The 26,572-nt window shown below is 42.9% G+C and overlaps 1 protein-coding gene across 4 annotated transcripts in view; it reads right to left on the bottom strand.

Moving 5' to 3' along the window:
• The window catches only part of LOC117362460 (E3 SUMO-protein ligase RanBP2-like), a 353,806-nt gene that overhangs the window by 190,441 nt on the left and 136,793 nt on the right, over nt 1-26,572 (bottom strand). For 3 of the 4 annotated variants that reach the window (XM_033948860.1, XM_033948862.1, XM_033948863.1), the window contains exons 13-17: nt 25,051-25,212; nt 7,417-7,554; nt 7,151-7,297; nt 5,046-5,225; nt 4,573-4,656 (exon numbers count right to left, since the gene is read on the bottom strand). In XM_033948860.1, the coding sequence (XP_033804751.1) occupies nt 4,573-4,656; nt 5,046-5,225; nt 7,151-7,297; nt 7,417-7,554; nt 25,051-25,212 (711 nt within the window). The remainder of the gene's footprint in view (nt 1-4,572; nt 4,657-5,045; nt 5,226-7,150; nt 7,298-7,416; nt 7,555-25,050; nt 25,213-26,572) is intronic. The other variant, XM_033948861.1, reaches the window with a different exon arrangement.

Here is a 26,572-nt window from a genome sequence, read left to right as displayed (position 1 = left end):
CCAGGCTCTGAGCCATCTATTAAAGTCCTCTGTGTTTTTCACTCTTTGCTCTCCTTTTCCATATGCAGGCAGTATTTCAGAAAAAGCTAAAGTCTTTACAAAAGGTTTCACGCCCTCACCAAGCTCCCGAAAAGCTTTCTGTGCTGCAAGTGTGGAGTTGTTGGCCAGGTCATTTGTTCCCAGATGGATAACAACATCAGTGTTAAAATCCTTAGTTTCTTCCTTAATTATAGTCAGTATTTGCCTGGAACTCCTGGTAGCTGAGGATCCTGGAAGACATTTCACTATTTTGGTCTCCTCGCCCTGTGTTCCAAGGTTAATGTCTCTGATGATGGAATCCCCCAACAGTAATAGTTTTCTGTTTTTGGCTTTTTTATTTGTACTTAGGGTGCGCTTGTTCTCTTGAGTTATCTTCATTGGTTCCAGTCCCACCTCCCTTCTGTTTTCCTGAGTATCGCAGTGCACTAGTGGAGCGAAGGAATTCTGTAGAGGTAATATTAGTGAAGGTGGATGTTTCTGTGTTACATGTCGCAGTCTTCCTGAGCCTACTGTGACCCATTTATTCCTGGGCTGTTTTATTCTTTGAGGTAGAGGTGGTAAGTTGGTATGATTTTGTGGAGTGATGGAAGCTGCTTTAATTGTATTCAATTCCTGTTTAAGTTTGTAGAGCTCCTCCTTAATACTGGCAAGTTGAAGACAGATGGGGCAAGCCTTAAGCCTCCAAATAGTATGTCTTGGAATTAAAGCACCACAGTGATTGCATAGAATAAAGGTCATCTTGATTGGTTGTGAAGTGACTTGGTTTGAGTAGTCCTGATTATATGGGTCTCTATATATGAATAGTGGTCCCTGTGGTTGGTGGGACTATAAGTAAGACTACTAGTAAGGCAGAAATATAGGCTCTATACTACCTAAAACACAGTATTTTAAACAAAACTGCAGGTTCTATCAGTGCTACCTTAAAACACTGTCTGTCTGTGTCCCTGGCCCCCTGCCTGCCTGAATTTCTCTGATGCGCCATGCCTGCCTGTCTCTCCTTGGCCCCCTTCTATTTCCCCCCCTCTCAGAGCAAAGCATGATTGCTGTCTGCCCCCAGCACACCCCTCCCCCCAAAGCAGCCCTCTTTCCCTCTCCCCCTCCACTTCTTACCAGCATGGGACACATGATTCCTATCTGCCCCCCAGCACACCCTTCCCCCAAAGCAGCCCCCTTTCGCTCTCCCCCTGCCCCCTGTTGTGCCATGCCTGCCTGCTCCGTGGCCCCCTTCTGTTCTCCCCCTCCCAGAGCAAAGCATGATTGCTGTCTGCCCCCAGCACACCCCTGCCCCCAAAGAAGTCCCTTTCCCTCTCCTCCTGTCTCCTATTGTGCCATGACTGCCTGCTCCGTGGCCCCCTTCTGTTCCCCCCCATGATTGCTGTCTGCCCACCAGCACACCTCCCTCCCCCAAAGCAGCCCTCTTTCCCTCTCCCCCTGGCCCCCCGTTGTGTCATGCCTGCCTGCTCCTTAGCCCCCTTCTGTTCCCCCCCATGATTGCTGTCTGCTCCCCCAAAGCAGCCTCCTTTCTCTCTCCTCCAGGCCCCCTGTTGTGCCGTGCCATGCCTGCCTGCTCCATGGCTTCCTTCTTTCTCCCCCCCATGATTGCTGTCTGCCCCCAGCACCCCGCCCCCAAAGCAGCCCCCTTTCCCTCTCCCTCTGTTGTGCCATGCCTGCCTGCTCCATGGCCTCCTTCTGTTCTCCCCCCCATGATTGCTGTCTGCCCCCAGCACACCCCTCCCCCCAAAGCAGCCCCCTTTCCCTCTCCCCCTGGTCCCCTGTTGTGCCATGCCTGCCTGCTCCATGGCCCCCTTCTGTTCCCCCCCTCCCGTTCTTACCCTCCCTCCATTTATGGTTCCTGGTGTCTTTGGCCTACAGGCACGAACCGCTGCTGCTCCTCTTCAACAAAGCAGCCTGCTGAGGTTCGCTGGCCTGGAGGTGGAGAGCAGCCTGCGAGGTTCACTACAGCCGGACGGCAAACCTCAACAGGCTGCTTTGAAGAGGAGCAGCAGGACGGCAGCGGTTGGTGAGTGAGGGAGGGAGAGGCGAGTCGCCGGCGTGTTCCCTGTCTCCGTGTTTCAAAATTGAATATGGCCAGGGAAGGACACAGCACACCGCAGTAATCACAAAACCGTAAGTGCGCATGCGCTTAGGGTTTTATTATAGAGGATACTTTCTTCTGTAAGCCACCATATCCTCACTATCAAAGAGGGAAAAGAAAATCACATATTAAGATGCATTCCTAAATTACATATAAAATGTAGCACACAATAGCAACACAGAAAGGTTATTTTGGTAAATTTCAGAAGATCTGGAGACCATTAGCAGATTTTTGCAATGATTGATAACATCTAATATAATAAAACGGTAAGCCGCGAATGCGCACTTCCTATGCGTGCGTCCGTTTTCCGTGAGCTGTAGCACACATAGGAAGTGCGCATGCGCGGCTTACGGTCTGGCCTCACGCGAGGCAAGACAAGTGGCATGCGCGCCCTTCCCTGCTCTCCACCGCTGCCGGCCGCTAGCACCCCCTGCCCTCTCCGTCGCCTCCCGGCTCCAGCGGCGTAGGCAACACTATAAACACACTGCTTCGCGCCCTTCTCTGTAGATTTCCTCTGCCGCGTCTCTGATGACATCATCGGAGACAGACGCGGCAGAGGAAATCGCCAGTAGAAGGCCGCGAAGCAGCGTGTTTAAAGTGCTGCCTACGCGGCTGGAGTCCCGAGGTTTGTCGGCGGTGGGAGGGTCAGGAGCAGGCCAGATCGACAACGGCAGTAAAAGAAGGGGGAGGGGCCGAACGGAGCAGGGAAGATAAGGTAAGAAAAGGGAAAGGGGGAGTGGGGGGAAATGCTGCTAATGCTTCTACACAGGAAAGGGGGGGATAGGAGGGAAATGCTGTTGCTGCTGCATAGGGAAGTGGGATTGAAATGCTTCTGCACAGGGAAATGGGGAAAAATGACAGACAGACAGCGGGAGGGAGGGAGACAGAAAGAAAGAAAGACACAGGGCCAGGGAGAGGGACAGAAAGACAGACAAAGAAAGGGGGCCAGAGAGAGAGTCAGCGGGAGAGGGAAAGGGGGCTGCTTTGGGGGGAGGGATGTGCTTGGGGCAAACAGCTTTGCTCTGGGGGGGGGAAGACAGAAGGGGCCAAGGAGAGACAGGGAGAGGGATAGGGGGCTGCTTTGGGGGGAGGGGTGTGCTGGGGGGGAGACAGAAGGGGCCATGGAGAGATAGGGAAAGGGGACAGACAGCTTTGCTCTGGGGGGGGGGAAGGGTGGTCGATCATTGGAACGAGCTGCCTCAGCAGGTGATTGAGGCCAACAGCGTGTCAGATTTTAAGAGAAAATGGGATATTCACGTGGGATCTATAGGGGAGTAAAAGTCAGGGAGTGGGTCATTGGTATGGGCAGACTCGATGGGCTATGGCCCTTTTCTGCCGTCAATTTCTATGTTTCTATGGAGAGACATTTGGGGGGGAGGTGGGTGCTGGGGGCAGACAGCTTTGCTAGGGGGGGAGGAGGAGACAGAAGGATACAGACAGCGGCCAAGGAGAGAGAGATAAAGAAACACAGACAGACAGACACATCTATTCTAGCACCCGTTAATGTAACAGGCTTAAAGACTAGTTTTCCCATAATAAGATATTTGTTAATTAATTCTTTGTTAGAAAATAATGTTGGCCTTTCATATGATACTGTATTATTTGGTACATCAATGAGATTTAAAAGCCAAATTTCAGCGAATAATAATAAACTTTTATTAATATTAACAGGGGTTGCCATTCAGCAGATTACAGGAAATTGGAAAGATTATACTAAACTAAATTATACTTTTTGGTGGAATTCAGTATGCCATATTTATAAAATGGAAAGGGTGCTTGCTATACAACAAGGTAATTATAATAAGTTTAAAAAGATTTGGGGGCCATTGATTATTTATTCTAATGATCAGACATCTTAAACACCTCAGTATTGGAAAAGAAAGAGGGAGGGTGGGAGTATGAATGATAAGAATTGATAATTGTTAATTATTAGTATATGGGAGGGAGGGGTGGGATTCTTTTATATTTATGTATTTGGAAGATTACAAATAAGATTGTCAAGTGATTAATTAATATATTTCTGATGGATTATTGTACAATTGTAATTTTTGAAAACGAATAAAGATTTATTTAAAAAAAAAAAAGATATTTGTTAAACGGGGATGTGGGTGGGTATTATTTTATTTATTTCATAATATGTATGAATTAATTAATATTTTTGATGTATTAGGTTAGATTTTCTGAAACAGGTAGGGAGGGATTGGGGGGTTTTCTATTTTAATTACAATTGTCATACATATTAAATGTATTACATAATATTTAAATTATTATAAAATATGAATATAAGAATAATATATTGTATTTAAAGTGTTACATGAAGGAAAATCAAGTGTGTATTTATAAGATCATATGAATTTTTCTGATACACTTGTTGTAATATGCAAAACTGAATAAAGAAATTCAAACAAGATGCATTCCTAAATTATCTATTACCTTACCTTTAGGGCTTCCACTTGGTGGCAAAGTATCTGAAGTAAAGATTTCTGATCTTCTGCCCAATGAGGTGGAGTTTTAGGGGAAAACTGGGAAACAAACAACAATTAAACAAAAAGTGCATTGCAAAGGTATAACATAAAAAGTCAAGTTAGCTTTAACCACCCTCTCAAACAGTACTAAGATTAAGGAAGCTCCACAAAGCTAACAGGAAGCACATTTAAAACAAATCTAACAAAGTATTTTTTTTCTCTCAACCCACAATTAAGCTGTGGATCTGACAGAAGATTTAGCCACGGTAGCAAGTATAGATGGCTTAAAAAAGATTCAGACAACTCCTGGCAGAAATGTTCATAAACCATTATCCATGAAGTCTTGAAAAAGGCACTGCTTATTCCTGGGCATGAGCAACAAAGATATTCTCTTTGGGATCCTGGCAAATACTTGTGACCTGGGTTAGACCCATTATAACACATACCTTGTAACCTTTATTTGGTGACATAGAGAATTTTGTGGGCGATGGCGTTGAATGCTTTACATCTGAGTTTACAGCTCGGAAGACATCACTACCGAAGAAAGGGCTTCCATCTCCATATTCCCCAAGTTCCTGCATCACAGAGTCCAACATCTCTCTCCCAGTCTCTATCGACACCAACAACTTTAAAAAAAAATAAAAGGTTCAAAACTGGTTAGGATTTTGGCTTTCACTACCGTATATATTCGAATATAAGTCGAGACCCCCATTTTCCCCCCAAAAAGGAAAAATGGATGACTCAAATATAAGACAGGGGTTTAATATTCAAGTGCCACGCCTTGCCAGGATCTGCACCCGATGTCCCCTCCCTCATCCTCTCCCCTGCCAGGCTCTACACCCAGCCCCCTTCCCTCCCTGCCTTACCAGGCTATCCAGCCAGCCCCCTTCCCTGCCAGGGTCTGAACCCAGCCCCCCTCACTCCCTGCCAGGCTCTGCAGCCAGCTCCCATCCCTACTTGCCAGGCTCTGCACCCTGACCACCTCCCTGCAAGGCTCTGCACCATGTCCCACCTTCCTGCCCTGTACCCTCTTCCCCTTCTGGTGGTCTAATAGTAGGCCGGGACAGAAGGGACCCCTCCCGTCTCCTGTACCGGTCGATACTAAATTTATTTTACCTCCGATACCTCTTCTCGCATCCCTTGTGGTCCAGCGGTGTATGGGCAGGAGCAAACTTTCCGCGCTCCTGCCCTACGCTCCTCCTTCTCACCCTCTGATCTCGTGGCCAGCGGCGCATCGGCACACAGGAGCGAGCTTCTTGAGCTCCTGCCTGGCCCTGCGCCGCTCGCTGAATACAGGATGTCTGGGGTGGTACTTGGAATTGGCGACGAAATGGCAGATGAAGTTCAATGTTGAGAAATGTAAAGTATTACATGTGGGAAGCAGAAACCCGAGGTACAACTACACGATGGGAGGGATGTTATTAAATGAGAGTACCCAAGAAAGAGACTTGGGGGTAATGGTGGACATGACAATGAAGCCGTCGGTACAGTGTGCAGCGGCCGCTAAGAGAGCGAATAGAATGTTAGGTATAATCAAGAAGGGTATTACTACCAGAACGAAAGAAGTTATCCTGCCATTGTATTGGGCGATGGTGTGTCTGCATCTGGAGTACTGCGTCCAATATTGGTCACCGTACCTTAAGAAGGATATGGCGTTACTTGAGAGGGTTCAGAGGAGAGCGACACGTCTAATAAAAGGGATGGAAAACCTTTCATACACTGAGAGACTGGAGAAACTGGGACTCTTTTCCCTGGAGAAGAGGAGACTTAGAGGGGATATGATAGAGACTTACAAGATCATGAAGGACATAGAGAGAGTAGAGGGACAGATTCTTCAAACTTTCAAAAAATAAAAGAACAAGAGGGCATTCGGAAAATTTGAAAGGGGACAGATTCAAAACAAATGCTAGGAAGTTCTTCTTTACCCAATGTGTGGTGGACACCTGGAATGCGCTTCCAGAGGGCGTAATAGGGCAGAGTACGATACTGGGGTTCAAGAAAGGATTGGACAATTTCCTGTTGGAAAAGGGGATAGAGGGGTATAGATAGAGGATTACTGCACAGGTCCTGGACCTGTTGGGCCGCCATGTGAGCAGACTGCTGGGCACAATGGATCTCAGGACTGACCCAGCGGAGGCATTTTTTATGTTCTTAAGCATAGCAAGATTCCTGAAAGCTAGGGATATCCTGCTCCAGGCTGTGATGATGTCCTACTGGTCCGCAGAGAAATTATTTTATATAAAACACCACAGGACATGCCACCCAAAAGTAAAAGGAGACTAACTTCTGAGACATAGTCATGTATACATTTCATCTGCACATCCATAATAACAAAAATCCTGTCAGTCCTCATAACCCCTTTAGATGTCCTGAGAAAATAATAACATACCAAAATATGAGCTATTAGGAATGCACACACAACTCATAAGTCTGCTTTTCCTTCTAGAAGCAACATAAAAGCTGATTATATCAGAGTGTCAAAGAAAAAGACTCATCAACTCAAACTATTTTAAAGCAAACATTCATACAATGACAATTTCTTTATATTTACTTTTGCATCTACCGTGTCATCACTAGCATCTTCATCCATAATCTTCATTAAGTACATTTTGCACTTCCTCAAACAATTCTTGTACTCTTCATGTTCTTCTGGAGAGATGGGATCACTTTTAAGATCTTCACTTTTCCTCTGAAATATCTACAGGGGGTGGGGGTGGGGAAGACACCACACACATTAGCAAGTAATTTTTCAAAAAAGACAAAACAGAAAAAAAAGGTGAAGGAATACAAAACAAAAAAATTAAAAAGTTAGTGTACCAGTGCAAGGTTCCAATATGAATTCACATTCTTGATAGCTTCAAAAGCTTGGATAGCATCTTCCGTTTTTCCATCAATTAAGTCCAAAGTAGCAAATGCTATCTGTGCCTCATCTTCATATGCCTTAACTTGAGAAACCTGTCAAGAGAATAGTAGATAGCTTCAAACTTAAAATCAGAGGCACATTTATGCTCTTTAGCAAGGGACATCCTTTTCAAGGAAAGCTTTTATTTAAGCCACATGTGTCAAACAAGGTCTGCTGAAATTTAAAATCTTTGGGCAGCTGACGTTGGCCTGCCCCGAAAGTGTTCTTTCTGCAGCGTCCTGCCTATGCAGGAAGAGGAAGTGCTGCAGAAAGAACATTTCCGGGGCAGGTCGACGGTGGGAGGCCGGCTTAGCTTTTTTTTTTTTTTTTTTCCAATTCTTTATTCTTTTTTAAAACTTACAATAAGTGTAACAGTACATATATAATTTTATACTCAAATACCACACTTAATATTCAATTAATGTCCATTTCAGAATTAATCCCCCTCCCTCCTTAATCAGTCCCAATTTTCAACACATAAAATATCTATCATGAACCTCATATCTATATACCAAAATTCATTATCATACCAACCCACTCACCCCTCCCAGATGTGCATTTTAAAAGGGGAAAAACAATCTTTAGACATTACAATATATTGTTAAAGGCTCCCAAATCTCTTGAAATTTCTTAAAATACCCTTTCTGAGTGACATCCTTGTCTAACCCCCCTCTGCAAACTACAGCAGGTTTGGATCATTTTTATAAATCCTGAACCCATTCCAAACCAATTCATTGCTTGATACATAAAGGCCCATTCCACCTGATCAAAAGCCTTCTCTGTATTTAAGGATACAGAAAAGGCTGGATCATTCATGGCTTTTGTTAAATTTAACTTATGAAAAGCCAATCTGGTGTTATTAGAGGAATGTCTCTGAGCAACAAATCCTGTTTGGTGCATATCAATAATAAAAGGGAGAGCCTTGGCCAAGCGTAAAGCCAATGTCTTAGCTAGAAGTTTGCCATCTACATTAAGGAAATAGGCCTGTAATTTGAAACCAATGCAGGATCTTTTTTTGGCTTTGGCAAAACTATAGTAACAGATTCTGCCTTAGTACCTGTGATGCAACCATTAGTTAGTTGGACCTGATATAAATTTAACAGATATGGTAATAGGGTACTTTGAAATGATTTATAAAATTCTACCGAGAAACCATCTCCACCTGGAGCAGATCCAACTCTAAGGGACTTCAACGCTGACTGCAACTCTTTTAGTGATATAGGCGCCTCTAAACTTCATTTTATATGTTCAGGAATTTTTGGACCATTATCTGAATTAGGCTCGGAAGAATATAAAGCTTTATAAAAATTTAAGAATTGTTTTAAAATAAGTCCAATTTGAGAATGAGTATCACCTTTTCCATCTTTTATCACAATAATTTTTGTCCTTTTCTTTAAGATAATTTGCCAATAATCTTCCCGCCTTATTTGAGCTTCCATAATACATGGTCTGTTGAGAAAACAAGTCTTTCCTTATAAATTGTGAAATCTGATTATACTTACATTTTACTTTTAAAAGAGCCTGTAGAGTAGTATGTTCCCATTTTTCAATCAATTTTGACTCCAAAACCTTAATTTCCTGTTCCAAACTAGAAAATTGTATTTTAAGCTGCTTCCTAACATATGCTGAATATGAAATAATTTGACCTCTCATGGAAGCCATAAAACTAACCCATAAGGTTTCCATTGAGATTTCTCTTGAAGTATTAATTTGGAAAAATTCATTCATTTTTAACTGAAATTCTTCTAGAAAACTTGAATCCGTTAGTAATGTATTATCGAATATCCATAAAGATCTGCCATTATCCTGCTCAGTAAGTTTAAATTCAAATCCACACCACTATGATCAGACAAAATAATTGGATCTATGTAGGCTTGTGTAACCTGCTGACTTAATTGATTTGAAACAAAAATATAATCTATTCTTGAAAAGGATTTGTGAACCTGGGAACAGAATGAAAATTCCCGCTCATTAAAATGAAGTATCCACCATATATCTTTCAAATCACAAGACAGTACAAATTATCTAATCCTAATGATTTCATAAGTTTACTAAGATTTTTTTTTATCCATCAACAGATCCATAACAGCGTTAAAATCCCCTGCCACCACTAAATTAGAAGCGGCCAGTGGTAATATCAACTGTTGCAGAGTTTTGAAAAATTCAATTTGCTTCGAATTGGGGGCATATACATTGAATAGCGCCAGCATAGTATGTCCCAGGCTCATTTCTACATGTACCCATCTTCCTAAAGGATCTGAAGCCTTCATTTTAAAAATAGTTGAACATTTTTTATTAACCAAAATAGCAACCCCTGCCTTTTTCCCCACAGCCGGGGCATAGAAATAATGCTTTACCCATCCACCCTCGTTTCTTAGCTTCTATGGCCGACAAATGTGTCTCTTGGATATAGTATACATCTGCATTTTGTTGTTTCAGAAAGGAAAGTAATTTTTTTTGTTTTTATTGGATGATTGAGGCCATTAACGTTTAACAAAAAAAAATTTAACTTCATTTTAATATTGCAATAAAAAGGGGCTAAAAGATATACCACAAATCATCAAATACCACAATAAATTCATTTTTCCCCTGCACATCCATACCCTAATTAAGAAACCCCCTTCTCCACCCCTATCCCCTTTCACCAAATAAAATGACTGTCTTGGAGCACCCATCGGATTAGCAATCAAATACCCCTTCCCCAGGCCACTCTATCTCTTCCCCCGAAACAAACCCTACAAAATAAACCCTTATTTAATTTAACAATATACAAAATTACCTTATGTTCACATATTTAAGAAAAGAATGTATTCTACCCCTTCTTTTTAAAAAGAATTTTCCTTCATCTTTATCTATATTTTATCTCATTAATGAAAATACTAATATTTCTTTACTAATCCCCATGTACCAGTATACAATATTCAATATTTAATATTATTTTCTGATTCTAAATCCTCTGTGTTCATCCCACGCTTCTTTGAACTCAGTCAGTTTTACTCTCCACCACCTCTCTCGGGAGTGCATTCCAGGCATCCACCACCCTCTCCGTAAAGTAGAACTTCCTAACATTGCCCCTGAATCTACCACCCCTCAACCTCAAATTATGTCCTCTGGTTTTACCATTTTCCTTTCTCTGGAAAAGATTTTGTTCTACGTTAATACCCTTCAAGTATTTGAACGTCTGAATCATATCTCCCCTGTCTCTCCTTTCCTCTAGGGTATACATATTCAGGGCTTCCAGTTTCTCCTCAAACGTCTTCTGGCGCAAGCCTCCTATCATTTTCGTCGCCTTCCTCTGGACCGCCTCAAGTCTTCTTACATCCTTCGCCAGATACGGTCTCCAAAACTGAACACAATCCTCCAAGTGGGGCCTTACCAATGACCTGTACAGGGGTATCAACACCTGCTTCCTTCTACTGACTATGCCTCTCTTTATACAGCCCAGCATCCTTCTGGCAGCAGCCACTGCCTTGTCACACTGTTTCTCACCTTTAGATCTTCGGACACTATCACCCCAAGGTCCCTTCTCCCCGTCCGTGCATATCAGCTTCTCTCCTCCCAACATATACGGTTCCTTCCTATTATTAATCCCCAAATGCATTACTCTGCATTTCTTTGCATTGAATTTTAGTTGCCAGGCATTAGACCATTCCTCTAACTTTTGCAGATCCTTTTTCATATTTTCCCTCCCTCTTTGGTGTCTTCTCCGTTACAAATCTTGGTATCATTTGCAAAAAGGCACACTTTTCCTTCTAACCCTTCAGCAATGTCACTCACAAACATATTGAACAGAATTGGCCCCAGCACCGAACCCTGAGGGACTCCACTACTCACCTTTCCTTCCTTCGAGCGACTTCCATTAACCTCCACCCTCTGGCGTATGTCCGACAGCCAGTTTCTGACCCAGTTTACCATTTTGGGTCGTAACTTCAGCCCTTCAAGTTTGTTCAACAGCCTCCTATGAGGAACTGTATCAAAGACTTTGCTGAAATCCAAGTAAATTGCATCCAGCATATGTCCTCGATCCAGCTCTCTAGTCACCCAATCAAAAAATTCAATCAGGTTCGTTTGGCATGATTTACCTTTTGTAAAGCCATGTTGCCTCGGATCCTGTAACCCATTAGATTCAAGGAAGTACACTATCCTTTCTTTCAGCAACACTTCCATTGTTTTTCAAACAACTGAAGTGAGGCTCACCGGCCTGTAATTTCCTGCTTCATTCCTGTGACCACTTTTATGAATAGGGACCACATCCGCTCTCCTCCAAACAACAGGAATCACTCCCTTCTCCAGAGATTTGTTGAACAAGTCTTTAATAGGACTCGCCAGAACCTCTCTGAGCTCCCTTAGTATCCTGGGATGGATCCCGTCTGGTCCCATCGCTTTGTCCACCTTCAGTTTTTCAAGTTGCTCATAAACACCCTCCTCCGTGAACGGCGCAGAATCTACTCCATTTTCTCGTGTAACTTTACCAGACAATCTCGGTTCTTCTCCAGGATTTTATTCTGTGAACACAGAACTGAAGTATTTGTTTAGCACATTTGCTTTCTCCTCATCATTCTCCACATATTGGTTCCCAGCATCTTTTAGCCTAGCAGTTCCATTTTTCATCTTCCTCCTTTCACTAATATATCTGAAAAAATTTTGACTCCCTTTTTTACATTTTTAGCCATTTGTTCTTCCGCCTGTGCTTTCACCAAACGTATCTCTCTCTTGGCTTCTTTCAGTTTCACCCTGTAGTCCTTTCTGCTCTCCTTTTCTTGGGTGTTTTTATATTTCACGAACGCCAACTCTTTCGCCTTTATTTTCTTAGCCACTAGGTTGGAGAACCATATCGGCTTCCTTTTTCTCTTGTTTTTATTGATTTTCTTCACATAAAGGTCTGTAGCCATTTTTATCGCTTCTTTCAGCTTAGACCCCTTTCTTTCCACTTCTCTTATGTCCTCCCATCCTAACAGCTCTTTCTTTAGGTACTCTCCCATTGCATTAAAGTCCATACGTTTGAAATCTAGGACTTTTAGTATCGTGCAGCCGCTCTCCACTTTAGCCGTTATATCAAACCAAACCGTTTGATGATCGCTACTTCCCAGGTGAGCACCCACTCAAACATTAGAGATACTCTCTCCATTTATGAGGACCAGATCCAATATCGCTTTTTCCCTTGAGGGTTCCGTCACCATTTGTCTGAGCAGAGCCTCTTGAAAAGCATCCACAATCTCCCTACTTCTTTCTGATTCCGCAGACGGAACATTCCAGTCCGCATCCGGCAGGTTATAATCTCCCAACAGCAGAACATAACATAAGATAACATAAGAATCGCCTTCACCGAATCAGACCTTTGGTCCATCCAGTGTGGTGACCCGCACACGCGGAGGCCAAGCCAGGTGTTCCCTGATGAAGACCTGTTTATCCGTATCCATCAATGTTATTTACAAGAAGGTGTGCATCCAACTTGCCCTTGAAACCCAGAATGGTGGTTTCTGTCACAACCTCCTCCGGGAGAGCATTCCAAGTGTCCACCTCCTCTTTCCTTCCAAACTTTTGGATATCCACAATCAGATCCTTATCAATTTGTTGCGATTGAGTCGGAGATCTGTAGACTACACCCACGTAGATAGAAGTTCCATCTTCTCTTTTCAGAGCGATCCATATCGCTTCTTCCTCTCCCCAGGTCCCTTGCATTTCAGTCGCTTGGATATTGATCTTTACATAGAGAGCTACTCCTCCACCTTTTTGACCATATCTGTCCTTCCTAAAAAGATTATATCCCAGTATGCTTGCATCCCATCCATGTGATTCACTGAACCATGTCTCTGTGATAGCGACAATATCTAGATCTGCCTCTAACATCAGGGCTTGCAGATCATGAACTTTGTTGCTTAGACTGCGAGCATTTGTGGTCATCGCTTTCCAGCTATTTTTCAGTGATAATCTCCTTTTTCGTATGGATTTTTGTTTCGTTTCACTTTCCGTTGCAATACTAAGAAATGAGTTGCTGATATTGTTTATGTTGCAGTCTTTACTACTATCACATCTTTTCTTTTGCCGTGGGTGGTCTCTATAATTGTCCTTCGTACATACACAACCCCACCTTCTAGTTTAAATGCCTAGAAAAATATTGTCTAAATTTCTCTGCAAGGTTTCTTTTTCCTACTGTAGTAATATGTAGCCAAACAGTGCAATATAGCTTCTTGTCCTTCCATGTATTTCCCCATCCTCCTATGTACCTGAAGCCTTCTTGATGACACCAGGCTTTGAGCCATCTATTAAAGTCCTCTGTGTTTTTCACTCTTTGCTCTCCCTTTCCATATGCAGGCAGTATTTCAGAAAAAGCTAAAGTCTTTACAAAAGGTTTCACACCCTCACCAAGCTCTCAAAAAGCTTTCTGTGCTGCAAGTGTGGAGTTGTTGGCCAGGTCATTTGTTCCCAGATGGATAACATCAGTGTTAAAATCCTTAGTTTCTTCCTTAATTATACTCTGTATTTGCCTGGAACTCCTGGTAGCTGAGGATCCTGGAAAACATTTCACTATTTTGGTCTCCTCGTCTTGTGTTCTAAGGTTAATGCCTCTGATGATGGAATCCCCCAACAGTAATAGTTTTCTGTTTTTGGCCTTTTTATTTGTGCTTAGGGTGCGCTTGTTCTCTTGAGTTACCTTCACTGGTTACAGTCCCACCTCCCTTCTGTTTTCTTGAGTATCGCAGTGCACTAGTGGAGCAAAGGAATTCTGTAGAGGTAATATTTGTGAAAGTGGATGTTTCTGTGTTACATATCGCAGTCTTCCTGAGCCTACTGTGACCCATTTATTCCTGGGCTGTTTTATTCTTTGAGATAGAGGTGGTAAGTTGGTATGATTTTGTGGAGTGATGGAAGCTGCTTTAATTGTATTCAATTCCTGTTTAAGTTTGCAGAGCTTCTCCTTAATACTAGCAAGTTGAAGACAGATGGGGCAAGTCTAAAGCCTCCAAATAGTATGTCTTTGAATTAAAGCACCACAGTGATAGCATAGAATAAAGGTCATCTTGATTGGTTGTGAAGTGACTTGATTTGAGTAGTCCTGATTATTTGGGTCTCTATATATGAAAAGTGGTTCCTGGGGTTGGTGGGACTATAAGTCTTACCCTTATTCCTATGAAGGGAAAGGGAAAGAGGAAATACGATTTAACAAAGGAAAGACAAGGGTTTATTTTTATGTGTTTTTTGGGGTTTTTATAAGTAAGAAACAGGGAGGAGAAGAGAAATTAAGCAGATATAATGCTGAAAAACAGTGAAAAGAGCATAATATGAAATGCTGAGTAACTTAGCTTTTAGAAGGTCACAGGGCAGCCTTGTTCACATCACTGTCCCAAAGATAATGCAGTTAATTTTAGAAGTAAATCAGAGCCCCTCCCTTTTCCACCTAATCAGCAGACACAATGGCTAAAAACTAGTAAGTCAGAAATGCAGGCTGTATACCACCTAAAACACAGTATTTTAAACAAAACTGCAGGTTCTATATCAAATCAGTGGCTACCCTAAAACACAGGATTTTCCCTACTTTTTTGGTTTTTTTTTAAGTAAGAAACAGGGAGGAGAAGAGCAATTAAGCAGATATAATGCTGAAAAACAGTGAAAAGAGCAGAATATGAAATGCTGAGTAACTTAGCTTTTAGAAGTTCACAGGGCAGCCTTGTTCACAATTATTCATTCACTCTAACCATCCAAATCATAACCCAGTAAGAAATACAAATAAAACATGTCAATAAACAACTTATCATACAATTTCTATCATATGATATTCACATGACACAGTAAACATAATGATTACAAGAGTCCATCCTTGGCTCTACTGTGATGTTGGAGATGCTCTGAGAAGCTCTAGTAGGAGAAATTCTGCAGGGATAGTGACTGAATTGCCGGGAAGTTTGGTGCACTTGGAGGAGTGTGCCCAAATTGCTGAAAAGTCCTGAAGCACTACATTGCTGTGGAAGATGCATAATTGCCATTGCTATATATTGGACAGCATCCAGAGCAGTGCTGACCTGTTCAAAAACTTCATCCATAGATCCCTCAGCGTGAATCTTATGAACAATGCCACGGGTCTCATAGAAAGCAATGACATACTCTTTGACCTTGTAGTAAGTGTCCAGTCTTCTTTTTGATGTTCCTAAAACTTTTCCTCCACCAACTGCACCTGCACTGACTTAGTATGAATGATATGTTATCCTTTCCCTTCTTCATCAGAATATTATTCTAACAGTAGTTTTTCCATATCTATGTAGATGTTATCAAACTTCAAAGATCCAGAAATAAAACTTCCTTTTGCAAACAACCTCTTTTCTTCATCCATTATATCTGTAAAATCCAATTGAAGATTATCTTGTTTTTGGTTGGGTTTTCCTTCTCTATCTCCCTTTTTCTTTGCTCTTTCCGTCTTCATCAGCTTATATATTCAGTAAGTTCTTAAACTCCTTTTTTTTTCTTTCTCTTCTGTAACACCATTTCAGAGTTAATAACCAAGTGAGCTTGAAATCTTCCAATCATCGGTCTTAAAGCAGTTACTTGAACAATATTCTTCTTTCCTAGCAGCTATTCAATTTCATTTGTTCCTTTCAAATCATATACCCAAATTCCATATTATTTTATTATGACCAAGTAACTAGAACTATGAACATTTTAAATAGACACTGGTTCAGAGTTAGATAAAAATTCCTTTAGTTTTTCAGGATTTTGAAAATGAAAAGTCTTATTCCCACTTATGGCTTATATTATCCGGCAACAATGAGAGTCACAAGTGAGCCCTTTTCCCTTCATCTGTTGTCTCATCATAAGGAACTGCTTTCTTGTATTGGCTGTCGATTTTGCAAAATTCGGCACCAGCAGCAATTTAGAGCCCTTGTAGTTTAAATTTCTATCAGATTTGGCCAGTTTTAATATCTCCAAAGCTTGTTGGAAACGTAACAATCTGAAAATGAAGGGCCTTGGGCTAGTTTGGTTTGCTGAACGCTTTGATGGAATCCGGTGAGCTCATTCTATCTCCAATGGACTTTTTGAATTCAGTTGTAAAATCCTGGGTAATAAGTTTTCTAGAAATCGGACAGCATCCCCCCCTTCCAAACCTTCAGCCAATACAATTATTCTTATATTCTTTCTCCTACCTCTATTTTCAAAATCTTCAAGTTGTTGCCAGTATTTCAATAGTTTGTCTTTCTGTTTCACACTTACGTGTGACAAGCTCCACTTTGTTTTCAATCTGTGACAGTCTTTGGTTAGCGATTTCCATTTGTTTGTTTAGGATCACAACTTCCTCCTTTACTTCCATTATTCTGTTAGCGTTATCTTGAAGCATTTGTTTAATATTCAGCAGTTCCGCCATAATGTCTGCCTTATCAGACCCATCCCCATCTAGAGGAATCGGCACTTTCGACGGCGTCAGCTGAATATGTTTTGTCCATTTCGCCGTCCCACCTGAAGTGCTTGCCGTGTCTGACTGTGCTTGTTGTGCTGCCACCATAACTACTAGCTTTTTTCTTTTATTTTCGGGAGGAACGAAGTTCGTACAGCCGTTCAACTTTGTCAGTTAGTGGCCCGAGTTTGAGGAGCGCTGTGGTTACGTCTCCATCTTGTGCGCTGCCAAGCCACTCCCCCCCAGGCCGGCTTCGCTTTGGCTGCCCGAGGATTTTAAATTTCAGCGGCGGGGAGGTAGTAGGAGGGAGAGTCGGTAACTGGGGACTGTCATACTGTAGTATCCCGCTGAGAGGGGAGGGTTGGGGTTGGGAATGAGAGAAGGACATGCTGCACTGGCTGCGGGGGGTTAGGAAGGTAAGAAGGACAGATGCTGCATGTGCTGGAAGGGAGTTGGGAAGGAAAGAGAAGGCATGGGTTGAGGGTTAGGAAGGGAGGGAGAGAGATGCTGCCAATGGGTGAGGGAAGAGAAAAAGAAAATTCTTGTACATAGGTGTGTGGAGTGGGAGGGAAAGAGAAATGGATGTCATGTATTTAGACTTTAGCAAGGCTTTTGATAGTGTTCCACACTGTAGGTTATTAAACAAGATTAATTCATTAGGAATAGGAAAAACACTGACCGCATGGGTACAAGACTGGCTTAGCGGCAGACTTCAAAGAGTTATGGTGAATGGTATTACCTCAAAAACTTCAAAAGTGACCAGCGGAGTGCCACAGGGTTCAGTCTTGGGCCCGATGCTATTTAATATCTTTGTTATGGATCTAACTCAGGAATTTCAAGGCAGAACTACATTGTTTGCTGATGATGCTAAACTATGCAACATTGTGGGCAAAACAACAGAACCTGATTGCGCAACCAGGCCCAACACTATGGAGCAGGACCTGCTTTTGTTGGAACAATGGTCCAGTACTTGGCAGCTAAACTTTAATGCCAAAAAATGTAAAGTGATGCATCTTGGAAGCGAAAATCCATACAGAACATACACCTTGAAAAGCAAAAACTTAGCAAGAACCACTGCAGAAAGGGACTTGGGAGTTCTTTTCGGGAAGATATGAAAGCTGCCAATCAGGAAGAGAAAGCTTCAGCAAAGGCAAGACAAATGCTGGGTTGCATCAGGAGCTTTATCAGTCAAAAGCCTGAAGTCATACTGCCGTTGTACAAATCCATGGTGAGACCTCACCTGGAGTACTGTGTCCAGTTTTGGAGGCCACATTATCAAAAGGATGTGAAGAGAATGGAGTCAATCCAGAGAATGGCCACTAGGATGGTCTGAGGACTTAAGGACATCCCATATGAAGAACGTCTGACCAGACTATGCTTATATTCTCTCGAGGAGCGCAGGAAAAGGGGGGACATGACAGAAACATTCAAATACATCACGGGTCGAATTGAGGTGGAGGAAGAAATCTTTTTTCTTACAGGTCCCACGGCGACAAGAGGGCATCCGCTAAAACTTAAGGGGGGAAAATGTTATAGTGACACCAGGAAATACTTCTTCACCGAACGGGTGATTGATCGATGAATAAACTTCCACGCCAGCAGTGTACCCGACTGCAAAAGTTGATGGGACAAACAGGTGGGAGTGCTACAAAGTTATGCACGAAAGAGGGGTACACCAGGGACGGAGGGTTCTTGGGTGGGAAGACTTGTTGGGCCACCGGCCCTCTTCTGCCATCATACTCTATGTTTCTATGTTATGTGATGGACATGCCTTTGAAAACTAATTTTAATATCCTTTAACTCTATTAAATTTTACCTTATTATATTTTATTGTCATTTTGTTTACCTTTTGTATTTTCCCCTTAATGTTTCTTCTTTACTTTATAGATTTGTATTTCTTTCCCACTTACCCAATGTTATGAGTATGTTAAAATTTAATCCTGTATTGTTTTTTTAAACATTGCTGTTTATTGCATTGTTACCTATCAAATGTAATTTTAAACTGTACATCACTTAGAAGTATGATTAAGCGATTAATCAAAAAAATTATTAAACTTGAAACTTGATGATAGTGGTAGAGAGGAAGGAGGGAGAAATGTTACATTTGGAGCAAGGAGAGATGACTCAAAGAAGGGAGAGATGTCAGACTCCAGAGAAGGGTGATGGAAGGAGGGAAGAGAGAGATGTCAGACCACTGGATTAAGAGAGAGAGAGCACAGAATTGAAGGGAAGGAGGGGAGAGAGATGCCAGACCATGGAATGGAAAGAGGGGAGAGTTGCCAGACCACAGAAAGGCGAGGAAAGAAGGAGAAAGATGTTAGGCCTTGGAAAAGGGAGGGATGGAGAGAGATGCCAGACCATGGGCAAGGAGAGAGATTCCAGGCTATGGGAAGGAAAGGAGAAAGATGCCAAACCATATGAGGAGGGAAGGAGGAAGACAGAGTTGTCTGACAATGGGAGAGGGATGAGATGGTGCAAAGGAAGGAGCGAAAGGGGAGACAAAGAGGATGCACAGCAATGGGTGCGACAGGGAAGAGATAAGAAGAAATGCTTCTTATGGATAGATGGGAATAAGTAAGAAGAAAGAGGGAGGAGGAGATGGTACACATGGATAGATGGGAAGAGAAGACATGGAAAAGTAGATAGATTTTGAGAAGAAAGCAGAAAAATAGAAGAAAGTTGAATGTTAAAAGTTAATGCAAAAGACGGATGGATTCTTTAGAAGAGTCAGGGATTATGGATATCAAAAATGAGAAGTCAGAAAATAATTTAAAATACAAAAAACGAACTGACTTTAATGAAAAGCTGTCTACGGAGAGTGATCAGTTATGTATATATAAAGCGCTCAGAGATATGAAACTCCGAAGGGAAGACTGAAAAGCCACCCTGCAAAAGGAGTTCACCTTCCAGTCATTGCAACCTCTTATATCACTGATCAGGAGAGGAATGGAGCAAGCTTTAAAATAAGAAGAAGGGGAAAGCCGACAAGTCGACCAGGTGTCGATGATTCGGAAGACAGCATCCCGAGAAGATACTGAGTGGGGAAAGAGTTGGGAAGACACTAATGGCACAAAACAGGAGCTGAAAATCCAAGGGAGCCAGACGAAACAAGAGGAGGTTAAAAGGAGTGTACTACAAGCGGAAGACAAAATGGAGCAAGATGAAGGGGAGGATCAAAAGGAGGATAATAAGAACGTACTACAAGGGGATAACAAGGGAGTCAATAACCAGGAGTCTGCAGGACAGGTAGGGGACAGAAAGAAAAATGAAACACAAGGGAAAATAACAAGGTGGAAAAAATACCAAGACCTGAACTGCATATACACTAATTCAAGATGCCTAAAGAACAAAATGGGGGAACTAGAAGTCGTGGCCAAAGATGAGAGCCTAGACATCATAGCGATCACAGAAACATGGTAGAACGAAGAAAACAAATGGGACATAGTACTGCCAGGGTACAAGCTCTACCGAAGAGATAGGACACATCAGAAAGGAGGAGGAGTAGCACTTTACATAAAAGGACACCATTCACTCAACTGGAGTGGACGCAGCAACGATAAATGACCAACTGGAATCACTATGGGTCAAAATACCGGGAAGAAAGGGAGCCGAGATAAAGATGGGGCTGTACTACCGCCCACTAGGGCAAACTGAAACAAAGGACACAGAACTGGGAGCCGAGTTGAGGCGGGAATGCAAAAACACAAACACCATAGTTATGGAAGACTTCAACTATCCCGGGATAGACTGGAGTCTTGGAGTTTCAAAATGTACAAAGGAAACTGAGTTCCTGGAGGCTGTATGGGACTGCTTCTTGGAACAGCTTGTCAAGGAACCAACGACAGGGAAGGCTATTCTGGATCTAATCCTCAACAAGCTGAATGGACCTGCCAAGGAAGTGGAAGTAGTGGGACCATTAGGAAACAGTGATCACAACATGATCCAGTTCAAAGTGGAAATAGGAGTGCCAAAGGGGAAGAGAACCATTGCAACAACGTTTAACTTCAAGAAAGGGAACTATGATGCCATGAGACAAATGGTGAAGAAGAAACACAGTAACAGCTCCAGGAAAGCACAGATGGTGGAGCAAGCCTGGTCCTTATTCAAAGACACGGTAAATGAAGCGCAAAACCTCCTCCCTCGCTGGCTGTTTTCTTCTCACAAATCAGAAGAATGGTTTAAAATTCCGTGCCTCCCTGGCAAGTCTCTCTTCATACTCTTTTGTTGTTTTTACATTACATTACATTACTGATTTCTATTCTGCCTCAACCTTGCAGTTCTGGGCGGATTACAAAAGAGACATCTGGACATTTCCAGGATGATTACAAAGAGACTTCTGGACTTTTCCAGAAGAGTTACAAGAAGAAGAACATTTCCAGAGGAGTTACAAGAAGAATGGTGTAGTATAGTTTAGGGAATGGGATACGGCAAGGAGGATTGGGCTATTCCAGTGGATATACAATTCGGGATGCTGTACAGATAGGATATAGTGCAGTTTCAGTATATATGCAGTTAGGGAAGCAGTTGACAAGCTTGGGCTTTGAGGGGAAGGGTAACTGGTGGAGAAGGGAGGATGGGGGAGTCACACTGAGGGGAATTCAGGTTGGAGTTATGACATCTGTATAAATTTTTTGAATAGATGGATTTTTCTGACCATGCGATGACATTCTTTTTGATGCTTCCTGTTCTCTTTCCAATTTTCCTCAGTTTTATCCTTTTTCCACTTCCGGAATGATTTTTTCTTGTCCCCTATCACATTCTTGACTTCATTGGTTATCCATGCCGGGTCTTTTGCTTGATTTGTTTTGCACCCTTTCCTAAATCTGGGTATATATAGGTTTTGCACTTCGTTTAACGTGTCTCTGAATAAGGACCAGGCTTGCTCCACCATCTGTGCTTTCCTGGAGCTGTTACTGAGTTTCTTCTTCACCATTTGTCTCATGGCATCATAGTTCCCTTTCTTGAAGTTAAACATTGTTGCAATGGTTCTCTTCCCCTTTGACACGACTCTTCAGTGCCAGTCCAGCCTGAGCATAGCAGAACAATTTACAGGCAGCCAGCCAGTTGGAAATCGTTCTCTTGGATACAGGATGCCCAAACTTGTTTGGATCAAGAGAGATGAAAAGTTGGGGAGATATTCGCTGTGGCTTTATCCGGTCAATGTAGTAGGCCAAAGCCCGCTTACAGTCCAAAGTATGCAAAGCAGTTCCTCCAGCATGAGAATGAGGCTTAGGACAAAACACAGGTAGAACAATTGACTGATTGAGATGAAATTCAGTGACAACTTTAGGAAGAAGCTTTGGATGTGTACGCAGAACCACCTTGTCATGATGAAAAACTGTGATGAGTGGATCCGCTACAAATGCTTGTAACTCACTGACCCTTCTGGCAGAGGTGAGAGCAATAAGGAAGACCACTTTCCAGGTAAGAAACTTGAAATGATCTGTGGCCATTGGTTCAAATGGTGGCTTCATCAAACTGGAAAGGACTACATTAAGGTCCCAGACAACAGGTGGAGGCTTGAGAGGTGGTTTCACATTGAAAAGTCCTTTCATAAACCTGGCGACCAAAGGATGAGCAGTCAGAGGTTTTCCCTTGACTGGCATGTGAAAAACTGTAATAGAACTGAGATGGACTATGATAGATGTAGACTTGAGACCAGAGTCAGACAGATGAAGAAGATAATCCAACACCAATTCCACTGCCAAGGATGTTGGATCGTGATGATGAAGAAAACACCAGGAAGAAAACCTAGTCCACTTTTGTTGGTAACATTGCTGAGTGGCTGGTTTCCTGGATGCATCCAGAATATGACGAACAGGCTGAGAAAGACGTAAGAGAAATGGATTCAGCCTGAGAGAAACCAAGCTGTCAGATGTAGAGATTGCAGGTTGGGATGAAGGAGCAATTCCTGATTCTGAGTGAGCAGAGTAGGAAATAGGGGAAGAAGGATGGATTCCCTGGACCTGAGTTGAAGGAGATGGGAGAACCAATGTTGCTTGGGGCACCGTGGAGCAATGAGAATCATGGTGGCTGCTTCTTTCTTGAGTTTGAACAAAGTTCTCAACATGAGGGAAGTGGAGGGAAGACATATAGAAACAAGCCTGTCCAATCCAGGAGAAAAGCATCTGCTGCCAGACGGAGAGGACAGTAAAGTCTGGAACAAAACTGGGGCAACTGGTGATTGTGAGGGGCCACAAACAAGTCCACTTGTGGAGTGCCTCATTGAGAAAAGATGGACTGGAGAGTTGCAGAATGGAGAGTCCATTTGTGAGGCTGAAGAATTCTGCTGAGGTTGTCTGCCAGGGACTTCTTCTCCCCTTGAATGTAGACAGCTTTCAAGAATAGATTGCGAGCTGTTGCCCAAGTCCAGACTTTTTGGGCCTCCTGACACAACAGGAGAGAGCCTGTGCCTCCTTGCTTGTTTATGTAGCACACTGCTACTTGATTGTCTGTGTAAAGGAGGAGGACTTGAGGGGAGAGAAGATGATGAAAAGCCTTGAGGGCATAAAACATCGTTCTGAGTTCCAGGAAATTGATGTGAAATTTCCGTTCCCAGGCGGTCCAAAGATCTTGAATCTGAAGATCATCCATATGAGCCCCCCAGGCATAAGGGGGCGTCCGTCATGATGACCTTGTAATGAGAGGGCAAATGAAAAAGAAGACCTCTGGAAAGATTGGAAGAGGTCATCCACCGTTAAAGCGACTGCAGAAGAGATGATATCACAGATATATGTTGTGAGAGATGGTCTGTCGCTTGAGACCACTAGGAAGCAAGGGTCCACTGAGGAGTGCGAAGATGTAATCTTCGTCAGTGGTGTGACATGTACAGTTGAAGCCATATAGCTTAGAAGACTCATCATGTGTCTGGCAGAAATGGTTTGAAGAGAAAGTAGCTGCAGACATATGAGAGTGTGAAGGCAATCTGGAGGAAGAAACGTTCTCATTAGAGTGGTGTCTAGGATTGCCCCAATAAACTGTAGACATTGAGTCGGAATGAGATGTGATTTGGGGAAGTTTTTGCGAGCTTGTGGTTTTAACCTGCTTTAAAACCGCAGGTTAAAACCACAGGCTTGCACAGTTGGAGAAGGACAGGAGAGTTGGGGAGAATCGGAGCAGGAGATTTGGTGCAGAGCAGGGTGGAGTAGAATCACGACTTGAGTTGGGGCTGAGAGCAGGAGATTCGAGGCAGAGCAGGGCGGCAGAAGAATTGCAGCTTCGGAGAATCAGGGGAAAAAAGTTGGAAATGACGTGAACGACTGGTCCCCAGCAGTCGCTTGTTTGCTGATCGGCCAGCCCAGTCCGTGTTGCTTTTTTTTATTTTTTTTTTAGTAAATCGCTGCCTGCCTACATTTGAATGCTATTCCCTCTCATCTGCATGCACGGATCGGAAGATGATCAGGACAGAGGTTAGTGAATTAGGTCGGAGGGAAATCGGGTCGCAAAGGGGTCGCTAAGTGGTCAGAACTTGATCAGTGGGCTTAGTGAATCTAGACCTTATTTCAAACAAATGGGAAAGGGGCAAGAACTACAATCTTTGAAGAAAAGAACAGGGAAGGGAAAAACAATAGAAGAGCATTGTTTTAGTCCTTAGAAGGACAATTATTTTCTAAATGCATCCTGGAACAAGGTTTTTAGCTTGGATTTAAATTGGCTTAGTGCGGACTCTACGTGTAAGTAATTGGGTAGCGAGTTCCAGAGGAGGGTGTGGTGACAGCAAAATTATTAGATCTCAAGGTGTTGATTAACTTTAAAGAAGGTATTCTATTTAAATACAAATCATATAGCACACATGTTTGTTTGGTTTTGAATTATTTGTATTATTTTCTTCCTCTTGTAGTCTGTTTCTCATCAAGAGCTTTGCAGCTAATTTTTTTTAATGAATTGTCAAGGTTTCATGAAATTGAACAGAAAAAAAACTGCTGGAGGAAAGATGAAACCTCAAAATTTCTTTCAAAATTGAAACAAATGAAAAAAGGAACAGAGCTACATTCAGAACAACTGCTTTGAAGACTATCTGAGCTTGCAGCCAAACAAAAGAAATCTCAGCTCACAAAAAAAGAATAAAAAGTTAGTCTACACATTTTGGTTATACTACTACTCCCCCAAACACAATTATTTCCAAAACCCATCAGCATAGCATCATGACTGAAACAGAAAGCACCTGAATGTCCCGGCTGTGGAAATGCTTGAACAATGGGTCAGTGGGTTCAGGAACACTCCGCCTCTTTTTGATCATCTCCATTACTGGCAAAATTTTCTTCCAGTAGTAGACACAGCGTCCCATATAATCCCTTTGGTCATAAAAGGAATTTAAGCTGGAGACCTACAAGATGCAGAATGATTAAAGCATGGGTAAGGAAACAATTTTGTCATTTTGAGCTGTAAGCTTTCATCCCCTTCCCTCTCTTTCTCCCTGAAGGTCCTGCACCTCTCTCCCTTCCCTCTAGCCCCCTTCCCATGGGTCCAACACTTCTATCCTTTCCCTTCCCTCCAGCTCCATTCCATCCACCAAATAGGCCCAGCACCTTTCCCTTCCCCCCAATCCCCAGACCAGATCCAGCAACTGTCTTCCCTTTCCTTCAGCTCCAACTGGTCCAGTAGTCCAAGCAACCCCCTCCCCCCTTTGCAAATGGAGCAGCAGCCTCTTTCTCTCCCTATCATGGGTCCAACAGCCCCCCCTATCTCGCTCCCGATCGCAGGTCAAAACCGGCAAAAAAACAAACAACAACCTGTGACTCCCCTGGGTTGACCCCTTTGTGCCTCCTAGGGTGGGCCTACCAGCCTCTTAGAAGCTTCGTGGAAGAGGATGCAATATCACACTTGCAGGGCTGCTCCAAGACCTTCTTCCAGTAGAGTCCCTCCTTCCAATGTAACTTCTGGTTTTGACAGAAGTTACATCGGAAGGAGGGACTTGGCCGGAAGATGATCCTGGAGCAGCCCTGCATGTGCAATATTGCCTCTTCTTCCAGGAAGCTTCTAAGAGGCTAATAGGTGCAAAGGGACCGACCCATGAGAGTTACAGGTTTGTTTGGGGGTTTTTTGCCGGTTTTGACATGCGATCAGGAGCAAGGGGGGACTGTTGGACCTGTGCTAGGGAGTGAGGGGGGTGGGGGCTGCTGGATCCACGATTGCAAGAGGGGCTTCTGGCCAGGAGGGGTGGAAAGGGAGGCGATTCTTGGCAGACCACTGTGGGAACAAGGACATTTATCGCTCCGCAGGGCGATGAAAATGAGAAATTAGATTCTTACTTGCTAATTTTCTTTCTGTTAGCTTGTAGACTGGTATAGTCCTTACGAATGGGGAATATGCCTCACTGCTACAGTAGGTGGAGACTGAGATCAAAATTGTAAATCTGTATAGCATGCCCCTCTTGCTACTCCAATTAGCCGAACACCCAAGCAGAATCTAGGAAATTTCTTAACTGAAAAACAGTAAATGACACTCCAAACAGGAGTGTAAGAAAACAACAAACATCTTTAAACAACTGTTGGAACATGTATAGAACTTGATCCTGGAAGTAAAAGATCCTCACAGCTCACCAGCTAAGCCATCACCGCTGTTCTTAATTCTCCTCGGCCCTAGAAAAATACTAGAACCCAAAGAAAAATTCAAAATCTGCACGTGAGCAAAACCCCACAAACACCGCACACAAAGACAGACAGGGTGGTGGACTATACCAGTCT

Source organism: Geotrypetes seraphini, chromosome 6, assembly GCF_902459505.1.
Source record: "Geotrypetes seraphini chromosome 6, aGeoSer1.1, whole genome shotgun sequence".
NCBI classification, from domain to species: domain Eukaryota; kingdom Metazoa; phylum Chordata; class Amphibia; order Gymnophiona; family Dermophiidae; genus Geotrypetes; species Geotrypetes seraphini.
Note: the sequence above shows the minus strand (reverse complement) of the source record. Positions and strands in the feature narration are given on the sequence as shown.